Source organism: Eulemur rufifrons, chromosome 8 (genome assembly GCF_041146395.1).
Source record: "Eulemur rufifrons isolate Redbay chromosome 8, OSU_ERuf_1, whole genome shotgun sequence".
In the NCBI taxonomy this organism is placed as follows: Eukaryota; Metazoa; Chordata; class Mammalia; order Primates; family Lemuridae; genus Eulemur; species Eulemur rufifrons.
This window is the reverse complement of record NC_090990.1, coordinates 11,125,187-11,145,167: the sequence shown is the minus strand read 5'-3', so window position 1 is coordinate 11,145,167 and position 19,981 is coordinate 11,125,187. Positions and strand designations below refer to the sequence as shown.

The window sequence follows — 19,981 nt, the reverse complement described above, 5'->3', positions numbered from 1 at the left end:
GGCCCCTCAAGTGAGGAATTCTCCCGCCTCGCTCCCCGAGACGCTCTACCACTAATAAGATTAAAGCATATCTTCCTCTTACAGCATCGATTCATAGCTGATTTACTGTTGCTTCTCAGCTGCTACAGAACGGATGCGCGGGCCGCCACCTTAATCTCTGTCCATCTCCCCACTGCCGGGGAATAACTGCTAATTAATACCTTTCTGTCTCCCGACGCCTGGCAGCTTGGAGGGCCATCGATACTCCGATACTCCGTGGGCTCCCGGCCACCCGCTCCCTCAGCCACCCCCGCTCCAGGCTCCAGCCCCCGGCCAGAGGTGAGCTGGGGTTCAAGGTGGGGTGAGAGGAGGGCAGGGCTGGGCTTCTCCCCCTCAAAATCCCCCCACCTGACACACAGACCCGCTCGGCCAGCCAGCGAGAGGCGGTACCTAACGCAGGAGTGACAAGTCAGACAGACCTTGGTTCAAATCCCGGCTCCTCCGCAAACTGCTGCGAGAGTTTCATCTCCGAGTGTCAGCCTCCTCGTCTGCAACACGGAGCCGAGGGACCCACTTCACAGAGTTCCGCAAGAATTATAAATGGGAACAGAGCTAGAATGCGTCCTCCGGGCCTTCACCCCACCACGCTCTTGGCCTGGAGCGCTCTCTTCTTGTCCCCACGGGAGCAAGGGGGCAGCGCCATGGACCAGCTGAGTTGGCATCACTGGTGTCAGGGCACTGCCGGTGACAGATTCCCAGTGACAAGAGGCAGGGTCCCAAGAAGCTCCCCTCAGGAGAAGGGGTCAGCTATGAACATCCCCCCTGGCCAGGAGATGCCAGTGCCAGGGCTGAGCCAGCCTTTGCCTGCTTCTTTCCTTCTCCCTATTCAGCTCAAAAGGCACCTCCTCCGAGAAGCCTTCCTGGACCACTCAACCTAGAGAAGCTCCTCCATGCCCAGGTCCCTCAGTGTCCCGCAGTCCTGCTTCCTTCCCCTCACAGAAGGCAACCTCCGGAGGTAGGTTATTTACCTACACGCTTATTCCTGTCCCGCCCACCAGCACGTCAGCCCACGAGGCCGAAGCTCTTGCCTGCTGTTCAGCACCAACGCCCAGGCACACAGTAGGAGATCCATAAATGACCAAGGAATAACAATTCTCCAGTAGTGTTAGCTAATAATAACCACAATAATAATAAAATAATAGGCAAGACTGTCACTTCTCTCTTCCCTCAAATGAAGATCTGATTAAACGCCCTGTCCCCTTGAGCCAGGGAGCCCACGACAAACCATCGCCACCTCGAGTTAAACAGCTACAGGTGTCAGGTGCTTTGGGCAATCCCTCTCACAAGAGGTGTATCATTACCCATTTTACAGATGGGAAACTGAGGCTCAAAGCAGTCACATGCCTTGCTCAAGATGACACATCTAGGCGATGGCTCAGCTCCATTCAGGCCCAGGTGGGCCACACCCCGGGCACTCCCTCGGGCCCCAGATACGGCACAGCGCCTTCCAGCCGGGGGAAGGGGGGGGCTGCTTCTCCACTAGAAATATCCGGATACTAGGGCTTTCCTCACGGTTCCCCAATTGAAACTGCCAGGCTGCCGAGAGCAAGGCGTTCCCTGCAGTCACTGGTGGATAGCACACGGCCAGCCTGGGAAGTGGCATCGGCCTGATCTTGGATTTGCACGGGGTACCTGGGGAGGGTCAAGGAACACCCCACAGGGTCATCGTTCTAAATCCCCCAATCTGTCCTCACCTTCAGGGTTCCCCTTCATCTCACTGACACCTGACACCCTGGCTGCTCCTGGGGGGGGATGGGCCAGCAGCTGGTGGCTCCAGAGGTGGGTGCTGGGGGGAGGAGGGTGCCGGGGGGAGGCAGCCTCAGGCCCAGGGCTGGCAGCTGTGCCAGCGGAAGCCAGCACGGGCGCTTTTAATAAAACATAACGAAGCGTGGGATCATAAAATATTTTGTTTAATTCAAGGCTCCCCTGAGGGTGGGGAGGACCAGTTGGGCTGGAAGAGGCGGGGGTTAGAAGGGGGTGTCCCGCAGCGGGGGCACCACGCAGTCAGGACCCCGGGCAGCAGGCGCCGGGGCTGGGTCAGGATACGTTTCTCACAGGCCTCCCTCCCGGCTCAGGAAGAGACAGAAATCAGAGACTTTCGTCCCAGATCTGGTCCTGGGACAACCCGCCGGCCCCTCTGGGCCTCAGTTTCCCACATGTAGAGGAAAGGAGGGTGGAACCCAAACAGAAAATCCCCAGAACTTCCTCCCGCCCAGATGGTCCAGACTTCCTCCCCGTCACCAACCCACGCATTTCCAAATGCCTTTCTTGGCTCTTTTATTTTTGCTCAAAGAAAAGCTTAAGGAGATACCCAGTCTGTAAAACGGGCAAAGCAGAGCTCTTGGCTTGATTTGGGGACGAAGGCCCCATGAGCCATCACCTTGACTCACGTTCTTGCCTCCAGCATGATCCTTCGGGGTACCTCTGCAGGAAACTGGGGTTCCAAGCAGCGCAGTTTGAAAACCATGGTTCGGCCAAATCCTGCCTACAGCCTCTCATTCTCCAAGGCCCCGGTCTCCTCTTGAGACCTCAATAGAGACCTCCCTGAGGGTGGGCCTTCTCTGGTCACCACCAGCCACGTTATCATGGCTTTCTCCCTCTGAATATTTACTGCAATCAGCGATTATGCCTTTTACTTATTTGCAGCCCCAGGGCCTGCACGGGGCCTGGGACACAGGGGATGTTCCACAGACAGGGCCCCCCCAACCCCGAACCCCCACACATCCCCATTACTCTTCCGGCCTCACTCCTCTTCACGGCAGTCACCACGTCCCGCCCTTACATTCTGTGTTCACGTATGTACATTCTGTGATCACGTATGTACTGGCTGCCTAGTTACACACCGCAGAAGGTAAGGTCCCAGAGGGCAGGCTTCCTCTTTGGCCAACTCACCACTGCAGCTCCGGTGCCCAGCACACCGCCTGGAACACAGGGGTCTCTAGTAAACATCTGCCGAGTGAATGAATGAGTAAATGAATGGATGAATGAACAGACGCTCGAAACAAGAAGGGAAATTAATTCTCCCTTCGTTCCCTGAACAGATACGGCTCTGCCAGGCCTAACCGGCTCACTGGGAGTCCAGGATGCCTCTGGTGTGAATCATCAGCGGGGCTATAAACTCTGGGAAGGTAACTACATCCTCCCTCCAGATCCCGGAGCTCCCACACCGGCCTCAGTCAATTCCCTAAACACTTACTGATGCCCGCTCTGCACCAGGACTCGTGCCAGGTGCAGGGGGCGTGAAGATGTGTCACAATTGGTCTCTGTGTCCCATGGTGCTGTGAACATAGTAGGTACATAGACAATATTTGTTGGATGATTGAATGGTGTCTTAGGTGAGACCTGGACCACAAAGAGGACTTAGTCCAAAGAAGGAGGTGGCTTCCAGCAGAAGGAACAACATGTGCAAAGGGCCTGGGGCAGCTACGAGTACCAAGTACCATGTCTTCAGTGCTGAGAGCCTGTGTGGCGGGAGCACGGGGCTTTTTGTCTCCCCAGTGGGTCCCCTCAGTTGGCAACATCCTTCTCTTCTTCCCAGAACACTGTGCACAGTAGGTTCCCTCTGAGGCCACACTTTCTGGGGGACGACAGGGAGGGGACGCTGGTGCGGACCCTCCCCTCACAGGCCCTGGCCCTGGCCCCATCACCATGGACCGCAGCTCCCTGGACACGTGTACACCCAGCGAGCCCCACGCTCGTCTGCTCAGCCCCGCACGCCGCACTAAATATAACCATGGCATATGCCTCTTCAGTCTCCTTTCGGAGGGAAATAACATTGTTTAAGTAAAGCCCTTTAAATTTTAAAGAGCTGGTTGCGTGCTCTCTGTGGGAAGCTTTTAGCAGCATGCTGGAAAGAAATAATAATAATAACTAGACCAGAGAAACAGAGCAGAGCCAAGCTGCCACCCAGTGTCTGCCAAGGCAGGAGCGGCCAGGCCTGCGGCCTCCCACAGTGGCCAGGCCGTGGGGTCCGGGGCCACCTCTGGCTGCTGCTGGAGCCTCTGAACCCATGTAGGGTCAGGAGGGGAGGTCCAGAAAGCCCCAGAGTCACAAAAGGTTAAGGTGGAAGGGATTTCTGGTGGAGAAGCAAGAAGGCAGACAGCATAGAAAGCAGGTCAAATGGCTGTGTGACCCTGAGCAAGTGGCTTAACCTCTCTGCGCTATAGTTTCTTCTTCTGTAAAATGGGGATACTAGCGGCACAGACCTCCTTGGGGGGTCGTAAAGATTTAATGAGTGAGTTAATATAAGCAGCAGCTTGTCACAGTGCTTGGTGCACAAGTGTTCAATAAACATTTGCTATTGTTACCACTTTGCAGGTGAGGACAAGGAGGCCCAGGCCGAAGACAGCCTAGACCTGGCCACACGCATCTTTTGACTTCGAGTCCTGGAATCTTTCCCTGGATCCACGTAGCTGAGAGAGGCTGCTTGATAATGAGGGTGGCCGTCCCAGCTGTGGAGCTGGGTTAGAAGGGTGGGGGGGGGAATCTTTTAAAGAGACCAACCTGGAAGACAATTCATCTGCTTCCTGCTGAAGCCCTGCCCGCTGCACTTTCCCTGTCCTCAGCTGGCAGATAGCACCAGTGGCAGTTTCAGTGGGAAAGGAGGGCCTCGTGCTGCTAGGGTGGGCCCAGCAGGGTCGAGGCCACTGTGAGTGCCATGGACCTGAGGGTCCACATCTAGGATATCTACCTAATTGCAGGACTCACCTGCCTCCAGCAAGTGCACCTCATCTTTCTCCTACGTCACCTCTGACCTCACTTGTTACCTGCAATACACATACTTCATTCCCGCCTCCTACACTCCCCCTTGTGCCCCAGGCCTTTTGCAGCCTGTGGGTCTTTGTCCTTGCTGTTGCCTCCTCCCTGAATCTCTCCACTCCCTTCTTCCCTTGGCAAACTCCTATGAATCCTTCAAAACCCAGTCATGGGTCACCCCTTCTGGTGATCTCTAACCTTCCTCAACACATCAGACAGATTAATTATTCCCTTTTCTGCATTCCCCAAGGATTTGGTACCTATTTCAATTTTAGAATTCCCAATGTTGCACTGTAATTTATTTGTTTGCCTGCCTAGCTACACTGTATCACATGACTGTGAACTCCTTGAGGACAAGTGCTGGGACTTATTTGCCTGTGTGGCCCCAGCCCAAGCACAGGGCCTGACCCGGAGCAGGTGCTCAGCGCAGGGCTGCTGGATAGAATTGAAATGAGGCCGTGCTCTGTGCTCCAAGGAGATGAATGGCTATGGGAACGTCCCTTATCCCTTGTCACTGACACAGTTGCTCTTTACAGAGTCCTCAAGTGGCAGGATGCTTCACCCCAAAGGTGGGAATTTGGGGGGCATCCAATAAGTCTTACAGGAAATATTTTGGACATAGATGGGACGCTCCTTCTAAATCAGACTGCCCATCAAGGAGTCATACAATGGGATCATCCGGACTCACCCCTTCATTTGAGGGACCTAAGGCCCAGGGGCGTGGGACGGGTCCCACAGCAAGTTAATGGAGAAGTTACATCAGATCTTGGAGCTCACAACTCCCAGGCTGGTGCCCTTCCCACCAGACACTTGGGATATTTTCCAAAGTGGCTGCCAGGACGATGCTGGGTGGTATGGGGGAAGCGTCTTAAAAATTTCACATAGTCACGTATTCATTTTAATGTGAATGAAGAAAAAATATATTATCAGTACCACAAACCCATACGTTGTTCCTTTGCACAAGACAAATCAAAAAGAGGGAATCTATTTAAACTTGATTGTAAGGAAATGGTGGCACAAAGAATAGTACAGACGGGATGTAGACATGGCAAACGTCGTGCAGGGGGTGACTGAAGTTTGGCGATCTCTGCAGTGTGCCAGGCTCAGACCGGGGAGTGGCTCAGAGCTCACCAACCAGAAGGCAGCACCCGCACCACCCAGGGGAATGAGACTCACGGGTGACCAGAGTCACCCTGGTGACCCAGGACCCCGCCCAAGGAGGCAGAGACGTGCACCAGCACTGCGCAGGGGACCACCTGCAGCACATGTCCCCGTATGCGCCTGGCAAATGATGAGTCCTCATCAAAGTCCATTTGACCAGTCAGGTAGATGGACAAGGGCTGAATAAAGGAATGTCACCTCGGCCAACTTGAACACTGAGAGCCGAGGGGGCCGTTGGTGGCACTTTCTCAAGGAACATTTATCCCCTTTAGGCAACCCACCAGCTTCTAAAGGGTCACAGGCCACTGAGCTGGTAGGAAGGGCTGAGACTGACCTGCACTGGGGTGAACAGCAGGGCTGGCAGAGGCTGGCGGAGGTGACAGATGGCGTGTCAGCGAGGGGCAGGGGCACCCTGTCTTGCCCAGAGCACTTCAGAGAATGAGCCAGGGAAGAACCTGCCACTGGTATTTGTCACGGCAATTTCAGCAAAGTGCCGAATGGGTGCGCGTCTCATGAATTTCAACGGGCAAAATTAGTCCTCATCAAAGTCAATTTCAACAGTCAGGTAGATGGAAAAGGGGGGCGGACAACAGAAAGTGGAGGGTCACGAGGAAAGCCACCTCAGCCAACCCAGAAGCTGGAGCTCAGAGAGCTGTTGGTGGAAGTGTTCCCAAGCAATAGCTGTCTGCATTTAGAGGCCAGCTACCCCGGAAGTCCAGCTACTCCTCAATGAGAAGGTCCCTCTACAAGCGGTGATGGCACTTCCAGCTTGCGGGTGAAGGAAGAAGATCCAGTAGTCCTAAGTGCTAACTTACTCAACAATATCTCCCCTCTCCCCAACCGGCAAGGGCCAAAGCAACCTCTGGTGAGAGTAGCTGAGGCTTGGAGAGCATCTGCCTTCCATGTGGAGGAAGAGAGCTTTGAGCCTCTTCGTGACTGATATGGACCAGGCTGCACATGGGAAGAGCCAGTGGGCATGGATGGGAGGAAAGATGACCTAAATGGATTTAAGGAGAGAGAACATCTCCGTGGGAAATAGGGTGGAAAATAGACCAGGGAATGACGAATCGGTGTGCCCTGGGGTGAAGTGATCCATCAGCGAGAGGGACCAGGGAGCGGGGGAGGTGCAGGGATGTTGCAGAGACCTGAGCAGGAAGGACACACCGCAAAGGTCAATGCCGGCCAGCGCTGCCCCTTGCAGGCCGCAACGTGCCCCCAAATTGCCCCTCCAAACCCATGCGCCCCTGAAAAGCCAGTTCCACCTTCCACCCTAAAGCCCCACTCGCATGTGCCACTTCTTCGCTCAGGGCAAATCTAGCATGCAGCACAGGGCTAGGCACAAGAGCAGGCACTTCGTTGCTGCTGTTGTTATTCATACAACAGCTACCAGTCATTGGCACCAGTGTCTCACGTCATCATTACCACGACGCTGTGGGGTCCAGAGCAAAAGCTCTATTTTATCAATGGGGGAAAACTGAGGCTCAGCAGGACTGTGCGGGTTCTGTGCACCCCAGCTCACACTCGCCCCTTCCCTGCCCGCTCTGTGCCTGGCAGGCTGACCTGTGTGGGCTCCCAACAGGGCTAGGCCAATGGGTGGCACCACCAAGGGGCCCAAAGGCAGGAGGAAGGTACAGGTGGGACATGCTCCCTGCAGCTCCTTGCCAGGTCCCCGAGAGTTGGCTGCACCCGCTCCCCTGCCCTCCCTGCGCAGCACAGCCTGCTTTCTGGCTCCTTCACCGCTGCAGGCGGAAGGGCTCCCACTGTCCTAGCCCCATGGGGCTGCCCCAACCCTGGCCACCTTCCCCAGTCCTCTGCAAACAGTCCCTTTGCTAAGCCCTCCTCGGACTCCCCGGGTCGAGCTGGCCATTTCCTGCCGGAACCTGACTGATGTGCATGAAGTGATTTGTCCCAAAGTCACAGAACTTACAAACGGCGGTGCTGCAGCTCAAGCCCGCTCTGCCTGCCTCCAAAGCCCGTGTTGCTCCATCTGAACCGGGGCCGCTACCAGCAGACAGGCACATCCGCCACCGCCACAGATTGGCCGTATCTGCACGCCACCTGCTCCACTACGTACTTAACATTTTTCTTTAACTCGGCTCATTTTTTACTTAAATAAAGCTATTTTTAAAAAAGAGGGAGAATTTAAATCACTGCCCCAAATGGCAAACTGGTATCACTTGCCTTAAATGGACGGTGACGGACACAATGGCACAGCCTGAGCCTTCTCCTCGGCGCAACTTGGGCAATCCGAGAAGGAAGGGAAAGACCCTCTGTCTCTGTGGTTCCTTCCTAGTTTCCTCCCGGCCACGGGCACACCCCGGCCAGAGAGGAGCACGGCCTGGACTTGTGCTGTCCCCTACTGAGCAGAGTTTCTCAGCTCCTACGTCGTCACTAGCCACCGGTGGCTACCCAGTGCTTGAAATGTGACTCCTGTGGTTGAGGAACTGAATTTTGTTGAATTTGGTGACACAGGAGCTGAGAAACTCTGTTTCGTTTTACTTTAAATGTCAAGAGTCACACATGGCCACATACTGAAGCAGCACAGCCCTAGACCGTAAGCCCGATGGGGGCGAGAACTTGCCCGCTCCTTCTGCTCTGGACGTGTAGAACCCAACACAGTGCCTGGCACCCAGGAAGCAGCCAGCGAGTATTTGCTGCACAAATGAGCAGGCGAGAGAGAAGAAAGGGAGGGAGGAACTGTCCTGCTTACTGAAACAAGAAGTTGCCCTCTGCCATCCAGACTGTCCTGGGAACGACCAACGTTCCCCATCCTGTCCCCAGGTCACTAGGCTTTCTCCCCCACCTCCCTGCCGGCTCCCCAGCAGGCGACAGGCCCTAGGAATTGGCCTTCTGCTGCCTCTTCCCTTCCAAGCTGAGCTCAGACCCACTCTCTGCTGCACAAGGGAACAAAGAAATCCTTGTGATGTGGCTGCCTTCGCCGCCCCCCTACCTCACTCCTTCCGCCCCTGCCTGGGACATTAGGTGCTGGGTAACAATTAGCAACTCATCACCTGCTTCTGTGGAACCAGACACCTGGTCTTCCTTCCGCTATTGTGCGGCCTGAATACCCACTTGACAAAGCCCAGAGCACTCAGACAGTGAGCACCAGCTCGGGATGCTGCAGCCACCCACCCTCGGGCCACCCCAGCCCCTGCCATCACCCAGCGGTGCGTGGGAGCCCTGTGCTGCCCCTCCCCCCGCCCAGCCCAGCCCGGTGCCAGGGCAGCCTGTGATGGACGCCTTCCTCGGGGTGGCGTCAGGGAAAGGGGAGGAAGAGATGGTGCTGGGGAGATAAAGGAAGCGCCACCGATTGGTGACAAACAAGCCCATCAGAGGAGCGCTGAGTGCCTCTGCAGAAAGAGAAACAAAAGGGCAAAGGGAACAGCTTGGCAGAGGAACAAAAAAAACCCCAAAGGCTCAGCTGCTTCTCTCCCTGGCGACTCCCAAGCTGCGACTGTGATGTATGAGGCTGGGGGTCGCTCCCCACTGGGGCGCCGCCAAGGTCCACCCAACTCCAGGGGACCCTGGTGCCCTCTCCACGAGGCTCTTGGTGTGGTGGGCCCCCGATGTTGAGGGGTAAGACCTGTGCCCCACGTCATGCTCAGTGCCTGCACCAAAGGAAGAGGCATTCCTCGCTCTGGCCTCAGTTTCCTTGTCTTTAAAATGGGCAGGGAGGAGATGATGCGGATACTTCCTGGGCTCCCTTCTGGCACTAATGCTCCCTAATTCCAGACCTGAAGTTTCTCCCAGTGTTCCACGTGGGAACACCCGCAATTCCCGCTCTCCTCCCGCGCACTGGGGGTTGTGAACACTCCTGCCCCTTCCCACCCTGGGGCCGGTGGTTCCACCACATGGTGGGGAACCCAACACCATTCTAACAGCAGCAACCACATTCCAAACACCCACCATGCCCACCAGGCGCGAGGCACGGTGAGTATGGACTCCTGTCACTATCCGATTTGCCCTTCCCCGCAGCCCTCACCCCACGAGACCACCAGGAAGAGCTGCAAGTGCCGTTGAAGAAACCAAGGCAGAAAGCAAGGAAGAGGTTACTGGAGCTCACACACCGTACATGTGCTGGACACGGAATGTGAACTCCGGTCAAACCACAAAGTCCACGTCTGCTGGAGATCTAGAAGCTTCTCCACAGGAGGTGTCCCCTCCTCCCATCCCTCTAGGTTCAAGCCCAAGGCACACGCTCCAGCTGGGGCAGCCCCATTCCCGGCTGTGTGATCTTGGCAGCGTGTGGGCAGGGCCTGGTCATCCCCCCTTGGCAGGACTGGATAGTCTGCAAAGGATAGAATTGCTTTCTTGGGTCCGCTGTGTCTCTGTGCAGCCCAGAGCAACCATTCATAACCCAGTGGAGGTTCCAGAGAGTTTCCAGCCTCAGGTGGCCCAGAAAAGCCAAATTAATCTTCCTAGAACACCGCTCCGGGAACGTCTCTCCTCTCTCTCTCCAACCGTCCCCCACAACCACAGGCTCAAATCCAGACCCTCGCCCTGGCAGGCAGGCCTCTGCCGACTCCTCCAACCTCACTCCCAACTTCTCAGCGAGGACCTTGCGCTCAAGGGGGGCCGCTGCCTCCCTACCTCCACCCCTGCCTGCCTGTTCTTTGATTCTGCCCCCAGGCCTTTGCACGTGCTGTTCCCCCTGCCTGGAACTCCCTCCCCACCCGTCAGGGTTGTTTCGGCCCTTCAGAGTCTTCCTGGGCCATCGTCTTTAACCCACAAGGATTTGCGCTCAGCACCCCGGGATCAGCCATTTGATTACACGCAGCTATGACAGTTTTTCAGTGAACGGGAGGGGCTGCCAGCAACCTGCACCCTCTGAGGAGACCTCTGGGCCCAGAACCGCGCCGGAGGCAGCTTCTCAGTTAATGGAATGACTGGATCCACTGACTTGCCTCCAAAGGCAGCCTCCAGCAGAGGGAGAAGAAAGGGCGAGCCCACTCCTCCTTTCAGAGACTCTCCGCGGCCAGCTGACCCCGCCCAGGGGTCAGGAGGAAGGGAGGCCCGATCGCACGCCCAGGGCTTTCATGTCCTAGGGCCTTATCTCACGCAGCCCCACGGCACTCTCCGTGTCTAAAAGACGAGGAAACTATGACTCGGGTGGGTAGGAAGTGGCCGACCATTTGAATCCAGATCAGACGAAAACCAAAGCACGTTAAGGCCAAGTGGCTGTCCCCGAGAGACGGTGACGGAGGAAGGGTGTGCATGTGCGGTGGTGTGCTGGCACATGTTTAACTGCCAGTTCTGGGGCGAAGGGAGCCCCGATTTGCAGCGTTTCCATGTGTAAAAACTCCCGCGGTGGTCAATTCGAAGCTACCAACATGATAAACTGAGAGTTGGGAAGAGATACAAGAATCAGAGCCTGGCTGTGAATCCAGCCCCGCCCCTCACTCGCAAGGTGACCTTAGGTAAGTCACACAGTCTCACTGCCTCATCTGTAAAATGGGGAGTATGTTATCTCCCAAATGGGAGTTTCTGGGAGAGTTTAATATGACATTGTGTGTGAACATGTCAGGCACAGGGCTTGGCACATAGTAGCTGCTCAGTAAATGCTTTTGCCTTCCTTTCTTCCTTTCCCCAGCTCCCCCTACCCATCACCAATCAAGGACAGTCCCCTCCCAAAGGAGAGCCCAGAAGCAACAGGAAGCCCCCTCAGTCTTCCCACCACCTCCCACTGTTGGCTCCTCCCCCAGACACCTGCTGTGATGCCCCCTGTGTGACAGTGAACACAACTGGACGTGGACACATTCTCACACCAGAAAGGACCGAACCTCAGGCTCTGGGGAAACATTTTTTATTCATTCAACAAACACACCTTGAGGGTCTACGTGCCCAGAGCCAGGGCTGGTGCCGGGGCTCAGGGTGCAGGGATGCCCACGCTGGAGAGTTCTGTTCAGGAGGAAGACCAACCCACAACCAGCTCCAGCCCCAGAGAGGGCTGTTTTAACAAATGTTGCCCAAAGTGCTGCTGCCAATGATCTTAGGGGACATCTGATTCCCCGGGGGTGGTGGGGGTGTGGGTTGTGTAGGGAGGATGTGGGTGTGCAGTCTTGCAGGGGGGCTGATAAGGAGTGAGGGGCTGTGCTAGCTGAGGGCAGATGTCTGCTCTCTGAGCCAAGAAAGGGCGGAAGTGGGCGAGGAGGCAAAGGAGGGTGAAGCTCAGGCGATTCTGAGCAGGCCAAGCCTGTGACACCAGGAAAGATGGTGAGCTCTGCTCTCAAGCTGTGTGACCATGGGCACACCAGTGTCCTCGCCTGTGGACTGGGATATAGCACCCCCCTGGATGGCAATGGAGGATGGAGGAGGTCACACTAGCAAAGTCATTACAAGAGCACCAGCTCACAGCGAATGCTTTTGGTCAAAGTTTACTGGCCTGTGAGTTCACGGGGTGCTGGCCTGTCTCATTCCAGATCCCTGTAGTCTGAATAAAACACAGCGACGGCTGGGGAGGGAAGGAAGGCTGAGTTTGCAGCCACAAAATCTGGGTTCCAGTCCAGCCACTGCCTACTGCCATCCTTTCATGTCCCCAAGCCTCAGTTTCCTTCATCTGTTCAATGGGCACAAGACTAGCTACCTTCACAGCTGATGTGAGATCTAAATCATTGGTCCCCAACCTTTTTGGCATCAGGGACCAGTTCCATGGAAGACAATTCTAGGGATGGGGAGGAAGAGGGGAGGGAGGCAGAGTCAGGTGGTGATGGGAGCGACAGGGAGGTGAGCGGCTGTAAATGATGACAGACGAAGCCTCCCTCGCTGTGGCCTCCCTCCCCTTCCTAAGTTTCACGGAAGACAGTTTTTCCACGGATGGGGCGGGGAGGGGGCATGGTGATGGAGTGGGTAGGTGGCAGAGCTCTGCAGCCCGGTCCCTAACAGGCTACCAGGGCTTGGGGACCACAGGTCTAAATCAAATGCTGGGTGTGGAAGCATTTGTCAGTTCTCAAGAGCTACCAGCAGTAGAGAGGTTAGGATGTCTGCAGTCAAGGTCTCCAGCACTTTGATTATCTGAGAGTCCCCAGAAAGAGAGGATGCAGTTCCCGGACCAGAACCTCTTTGCTACCAGGAAGTTCACCTGTGAATCCAGCCCTAATTCCACATGCTGTAAGCCTTTTCACACACCTGTCCATTGAAACAGAAAGCCGCACACTCAGCACGGTTCTAAATCAGGAAGCACATGCCTAAAGGCCAAAGCTAGTTTATTCATCCAAACAACCAACCTTTATTGAGCGCCCTCCCTGTGTTTCATGGGGAAGACTCAACAGTGAGCAGAAGCAGACAGGGTCCCCGCCTTTCCGGAGCAGGGTCTGGTGGGGTAGGACCCTGGAGGCTCACAATAAGACTGGCCTCATCCCCACGTTTCTCTGGGGAGAAACAACCTGGGTCTCAGACTGCACTCAATGGGCCTCAGGCCTGCAGGGAAAGGCAGCGAGCAGGTGGTGGGACTGGTCCCCTCCAGCGAGCCAGCGGGCCATGCATGATGCTCTGCGTGTCACCAAGAGTGAGCTCACTGGTGACTCCGAGGCTCATCACGCCTAGGGAGGGTATCAAGTGAGCTCCTTTCCTTGAAAGCAGCAGAAAGTGACACTGGACAACTCAAGCCAAAAAAAGTAACTGATAAGAACACTATGGGGAAGTCTGTAGGACAAAAGAACTGGCATTGCGTGAACTCGTATCAACCGGTACCACGCTCAATACTAGCAACAGTCATCAGAGCCCAGAGCACCAAGCTAAGAGATCTGCATGGAATGACTGTTCCATCCTCTCAGCACCCCGGGAGGCACGTCCCATGGTTATCAGCAAACCAGCCAGGTACAGTTTCTTGGGGGCCCCTAAAGGCAAGGGGGACATTCCAGGGTTGTCAGTTTTCAGGCATTCTGCTCAATATTCAGATTCCAGGGCCCAACTTGGGGATGTACCAAGTTGCTGTGCAATTTGGGACGGGTGGAGAATTCCCCGAAGTGCATCTGGTGTGTGGCCAGGAGACGTAGGAAAGGCTTGAGGGCAAGCCAAACACCAGATTCCTTTCCTGGGTGGGGACTGAAGTCTGAGTCCGACAAAGACCCCCTCACAGCCTGTCCCTCCTGCTCCTTCGGGCTGCAGTGGAGACTGAACAGGGCCTACACCTGCCTACACCTTCAGCCCCGTACACGTCATGTTTATTTGCCCCATCCACGGGATCCTGGCCAATAGGTCTTAGTGAACACGGGCCCCCTTCACTCCTGGACCCCACCGAAAGCATAAAGGTGGGTTCCAGAATCTCGTCACCCTGTTCCTTCCTGGGTATTTCGTCTTGAAGATGGATACCTCTTAGGAAGGGACGTCATGTATTTTGCCACCACTGACACTTATCGTTTAAAAGGAAGGCATGGCATCCTCCTGCAAAGGGTAGAGGTGACTGCATTCCCCTTCCAGTGACAAAACAGCAGCTGTCCCTGGAGTGCTCCCTCCCAGCCTGGGTTTGAAACTCCTAGTTCTTCCACTTACATAAGATCCTGAGCCTCCTTCTATTTAAAAACAAAAGAAAAGAGAAGGAAGGGAAGGGAAGAGAAGGGTGGACAGACTGGACTGCAGTTCACCTTTCTAGGGTCACGCCCAGCCTCTCACCCCACTGGGATGAGGGCCACACTCCTAGGTCTTTCTCTCCAGATGTGCCCTGCCCACAGCACACGCCATCCATACTCTCCATGATGGTGGTGACGATGACGGCTTTCAGGGACACTCCCTCTCCCATCTGTGCAGATGAATGCCCTGGATAATTCTATCTCAGTCTGGATTTGGGAAGAAGTGAGGCATCCAGAAAGGGAACTGGGGACATCCACTGGGCTGAGGTCTATTCTCACGCAGAGACAGCAGAGCACGGAGCGCTCCTCAGTGCACAGGCTGGGGAGTCAATCCTGTGTCTGAATCCCTGCTCACCACTTACTGACTGGGTGACCTTGGACAAGTCACTTAACCTCTCTGAGCCTCAGTTTCCTCATCCGCAAAATAGGACTAATTTTACTTTTCAGGGTGCCTGTAAAGATTAAATGAGACAAGAATGATAAACCACATAGCATAATGCCTGGTTCAGTTAAGGTCAGAAATATGGCTCCTTCCTCCCTCTGAGTGAAGAATTAATTTCCCATTGAGCTGTAAACAGCACAAAGGCAGCGATTCCCCTACCAAGTTCAGGGCCACGTTCCCAATGCTTAGCACCGTGTCCAGCACATAGTATGCAATAAGCATTCATTGGGTGTATGAATAAGTGACTTCCAAGTGGCCTGGGGCTGTGGCAGAGGTGGGCCAGGAAGTAAGCCAGGCCTCCTACTGCCCAGGTTAAATACTTTTGTGGCTCCCAAGAAACCCAGTTAACAGAACTAACCAGCCTCCTCTTTGTTGGCCCCTGCCTTGGGAATCACAGGCTGCTATAAACCAGAAACCCAAGCAACTCTCCTAAACTCCTCCTGCTCCCTCCCCTGCTCTTTCTCTGCCCAACTTGCCAGAGCCTAGTAAGGTCCAAGTGTGTGTGTGACCAGGCTCTGAAAACTCAGGGTACCAAGCAGGCCTGACGCACCACTTAGATGGCCTCTGTCCACCTCTGCCCAGGGGATTCTCTGCAGCCAGAGAGAGGGAACATTGGAAGGAAAGCGAGCCGGGACAAGACCAGAAGGGAGCTGGGAGGAGCCTGCACTTCAGCCCTTGACAAATCCTAAAACTCTGAGCCTGGCTTTCCTAATCTGCGAAGAGAGGAACGAATGAGGACTGCAGAGCAGCAGCTATATCCTGCTTGACACATGGCAGCGGGTCCACATAGGGTGGCTGTCGGAAAAACAGAAACGCGCTACGGTATCAGGAAAGGAGCGATCTCAGACTGTTAAAGGCGCCTTGTGCGGAGGGATCGTTCGATGTGGGTCCCCTCACCAGCATGGACCCGCGCAGCTCTGACCTAGGGCCTATGATCTTGCTCAAGGCGTTGGGATTTTAGGGAGAATGATAATCATTTCCCTCTAAAAGGGTTCTCCTCCTTAAAAAATGCAAGTTTCAGAACCACCGAAGTAAGTGATCTCGGAGGTTGCTCCAGATCGAACATTTTCCGCACTTAAAACGCAAAAATTCTGTCAGTTCAGCCTCTCAGGAAGAACTCGCATTTGCGTGGTGCTGGGGATGGGGAGGGGTGGAGTCTAGGGCCGGGGGCGGGGCCACGCTGGAGCAGCCGCAGGCAACTGACCCGGGCCTTCCACTCGGGGGCTGGGGCTGGGAAGAAATCGTGCCTGCCGTGCCCGAGCCCGCGCCCGGTGGGGAGGGGGCGTGCGAAGGGAGGATAAATACATGAAGTCGTCACACCCGCTCGCGCGCGCACAGCCCCCGCAGTCTCGGCGCTGCGGCTGCGGCAGCCCGGCGAGCCTGCCCCTCCATCCCACCCACCTGCGGACACGCGGCTGCGGAGAGAGAACTGGCAGGGCCGCCCCCCTCCCGGGCCCCCAATCCCCGAGCACGCCCCCCATCCCGATCGGCCGGGGCCCTTGGCCAGCTGGGGCCGCCCGACACTACTGTCAGTCGAGAATTCCCAGGGCCGGATAAGGCAGGTCTAAGACCCACTCCTCTGGCCACGGCCCCGCGCCCCCTCTCTCCGGGGCCACCGCACAGGCCCAAGTGCAGGACTTCCCAGAAGTGCCCAGGCACAGTCCACTAGGGCCGGAGGTGTTGAAAACGCCCCCGGGGCGCTCCCGGGTGATCCAGGAGAGCAGAAAAACGTGGGTTTCTCTTCTGGAGAGTCTAGTACCGGGGAGTGGGGAGCCAGGGCAGGAACTTCCGGCCCAGCCAGTGCCGTGTGCCACGGACTCCTTTCTCCTGCCAATGCACAGACCCCCCTCTCCAAATCGAGCACCCTAGCTCTGCGACCTGCAGGGGCAGAACAGGCGAGGGCGCACCGGCAGCGCTCCTCCGCCAGCAGTGACCGCCATCGCCCCCCATAGGGCCGGCACGTTCCTGAAGGCCCACCTGGAACTCTACCCTCCCCGCCCTCGGAGGCAGCCCCTGGCAGGTGGCCCTGCAAAGCCTACTGCTAGGTGCACCTCTCTCGGCCACTTCCAGAAGGGCGCCCTCCTCCGGCACAGCCCGTCTCTTGCGTCTCAGGCGGACCCTTCTGGTACCCCCGCCCCCCATCGTGGGCACAGACTTGGAAAGGGGAAGTAGGGACCCCACCCTCGTGCGCTCTCGTGTTCTCTGCGGAGAAAAGAGGGCTCCTCACAGCCTAGGACCTTCCCCTGCGCCCCAGGCGTATAAAGTTTCCTGTCCGCGATCCGGATCTGCGCTCTTCCTCCATCCTGAGCAGCAGAGCTCAGAGCCCGCGCGGGGTCACCGGGCCCAGATGCGGTCACCCCCGGGCACCAGACACCGCCCCCCCCACCCCGCCTCCCGCAGCCTACAGAGGCGGGCTAGGGGAGTGGAGGCGCCAGGATGCCGGGTTAGCTCTCCGCAGCCCCGCAGCCAGAAGAACGGCGTCCATCCGGGGAGAGCTCACAGGGTGGGGTCCTGACGGAGCAGGGGGTTTCCCACCAAGCCCTTCCCATCAGTCGCCGCCCCCACCTTGCCGCGTCCCTCTGTTCTGCGCATTCCTGGGGAATGGGGTGTTCCCTTCCTGTCCCCAATCTCCAAAGCCCTCTCCCTGCAATGTCCAGGTGAGGGCTCCAGTGCCTTTCAACAAAGCCCAGTGCCCCCTCGGTAGCGCTGGAACCGGGATCCTCCCCCCCCCCAATAAAACCTTTCCCTCTAGAGACATCCGAAGGGGGGAGCCCTCACCCCAAAGTTGGGGGGAGATTTTGATCCACTTTGGAAAGTCTCTTGCTCCAAAGGTAGGGGACAAAGTGCAGGGCTTACATTCCTTCTGGGTTACACCAGCCCCTCCCCCTCTCTGCCAACAGGACCACCTTCCAAGCTCAAATTCTGCAGCTTCTCCCATCAGCAGACCCAGCACTCTCCAAGGACTTTGGGGTAGAAGGAGGTGCGGTTATCTTTTGGGAGGACACCCTTTCATGGCAGGCTCTCTCAGAGCCTGGCTAGGCACCCTCCTGGTGGGACAAGGTACATGGCAGAAGACAGAGCTGACCCCCACCCCACCCCCGTCTTCCATCACCCAGTTGGGATGGAGGCGGAGACCCTATTGGTCACAAGGGCTACTTTTTGGCACCCCATATCTCCCTCCCTCTCCGCGGGGAGCCAGGCTCTGACTCCAGTCCGGCTGGTTCTCGGCACCCAGGGTTGGCACTGGACTTAGAGCGGACCCAGGACGCGGACCTTCTAGTCTCTGCACCCACTGCTCTTCGCTGGTCCCGTCTGCCTCCCGCCGGGCTCTCAGCCTTTGCGTCAGTTCTCTGCTCGCTGTGCGAAAGGTGCGGAGATCGCCAGGTTCCCCATGGTCACCATTTAAGACCCACTAGTCGGCGGTGCCGGACTGGAGGCCGGAGGCAGCCACGAACCGCGGACCCTCGGGCTGCGGAGCCACAGCTCACTCGCTCTGGGGAACCCACTCAGCTTCAACCTCCTTCCAGCTGGCTTAGCCTAGCCCAGGACCAAGTCCATGCGGGACACACACACACACACACACCCCACAGCTGCTCACACCCCCTCAGCCTTGGACGCGTCCATACCTCTCTGCACGCAAGAACCACACGCTCCATCACACACACACACACACACACACACTCCCAGCCCACGAAGCAACATGACCCCCACACGCCTGCACTGCCACACATCCCAGAGAGGCACACTCCTGCCCAAGTGTCACATTCCCATCTCCTGAGCACACAGAAATACAGCCATCCGCCGCCACACACCCCTAAATAGAGGCGCACGCTCGGGACACGCGTGGAATGCCACACCTCACATACCCACCCCTTAACACGCTCGCACACATAATGACACAAGCTCACACACTTCACTCCCTCACCGAGAAGCTGACACAAGCTCACACCCCTAACACTCTCCCTCACACTCTTTCTCTCCTGCACACACCTCCGCGTAACTGAGATAGCCACTCTAACACCCCTCCAGACACTCGCTCACTCGCACCATCACACACGCACACGCACACTCACATCTCTAAATAACACACTCCCGCACCCTCCGCACACAGCTCCTTCCTGGACACCCTCACACACAGACGCAACAAAGAGAGACCGGTGTGTGTACACACACACACACACACACACACACCCTGGCAGACCCACAAGCGCTCTCTGCAAGAGGCGTCCTCCCCGCCTCGCCAAGCCAACCAGCTCCACGGCCCCGCGCAGGACCCCGCGCCTCTCGCGGCGACCCCGGCCCGCGCCCTTCCTCGGCTGCCGGTCCCCGCGCGCGTTCTCCGCCAGGCGCCCGCGCACTCACCGCGCGCCAGGTCCAGGATCGCGGCGAGCAGCAGGCAGACGCCGCGGCGGAGGCTCGGGGCGGCTCGCATGGTGCCCGGCAGCTGGCGGCGGCGGCGGCGGCGGGGCGGCGGCGGCGGCGGTGGCCGAGGCAGCGGGTCCCCTCGCCATGGGCTCAAGCGCGCTCCTGCCTCCGGCCGCTGGCCGAGGCGGTGGCCGGCAGCGCGGGGCGCCGCGGGGGCGCCCCCATGCCGCCGCGGCCGGGCCGCCGGGGCGCCGGGCTCCACTCGGCTCGGGCTCCGCGAGGCGCCGCGACCCTCGCGCTCCGGGCGTCCTCAGGGCGCGCCGCGGCTCTCGGCTCCCCGGCTCCCACCACGCGGCGCCCACCGCGGCCCGGAGTCCGCCGGGCTGCAGCGCTGGAGTTTGGAGCCGAATCGCGCTCTCTCTGCCTCGCGCTCGCCTCTCCCGGCGCCGCGAGCGCCCCCTCCCCGCGCCCTCCCTGCGTCCCTCCCCCTCTCCCCGCCCCCCGCCCTCCTCGCCCTCCCCTCGCCGCGCTCTCCGCTGTATTATACAGACTTTTCTTTAATCCTTTCTGGGCTGTTCGGCTCTCGTCCGCTAAGCCGATTTATTGCAGGGAGAAGAGAGCTCACCCCCCATTCCCCTCCGCCTTTCCCCCA

At 57.4% G+C, this 19,981-nt stretch overlaps 1 protein-coding gene across 1 annotated transcript in view; it reads right to left on the bottom strand.

The window, feature by feature from the left end:
- Window positions 1–19,740, bottom strand: part of IGSF21 (immunoglobin superfamily member 21) — a 236,459-nt gene extending 216,719 nt beyond the window's left edge. Inside the window, exon 1 of the mRNA XM_069477395.1 lies at window positions 19,327–19,740. Coding sequence (XP_069333496.1) covers window positions 19,327–19,396 — 70 coding nt within the window. The 5' untranslated portion in view covers window positions 19,397–19,740. The remainder of the gene's footprint in view (window positions 1–19,326) is intronic.
- Window positions 19,741–19,981: the final 241 nt, after the last annotated feature.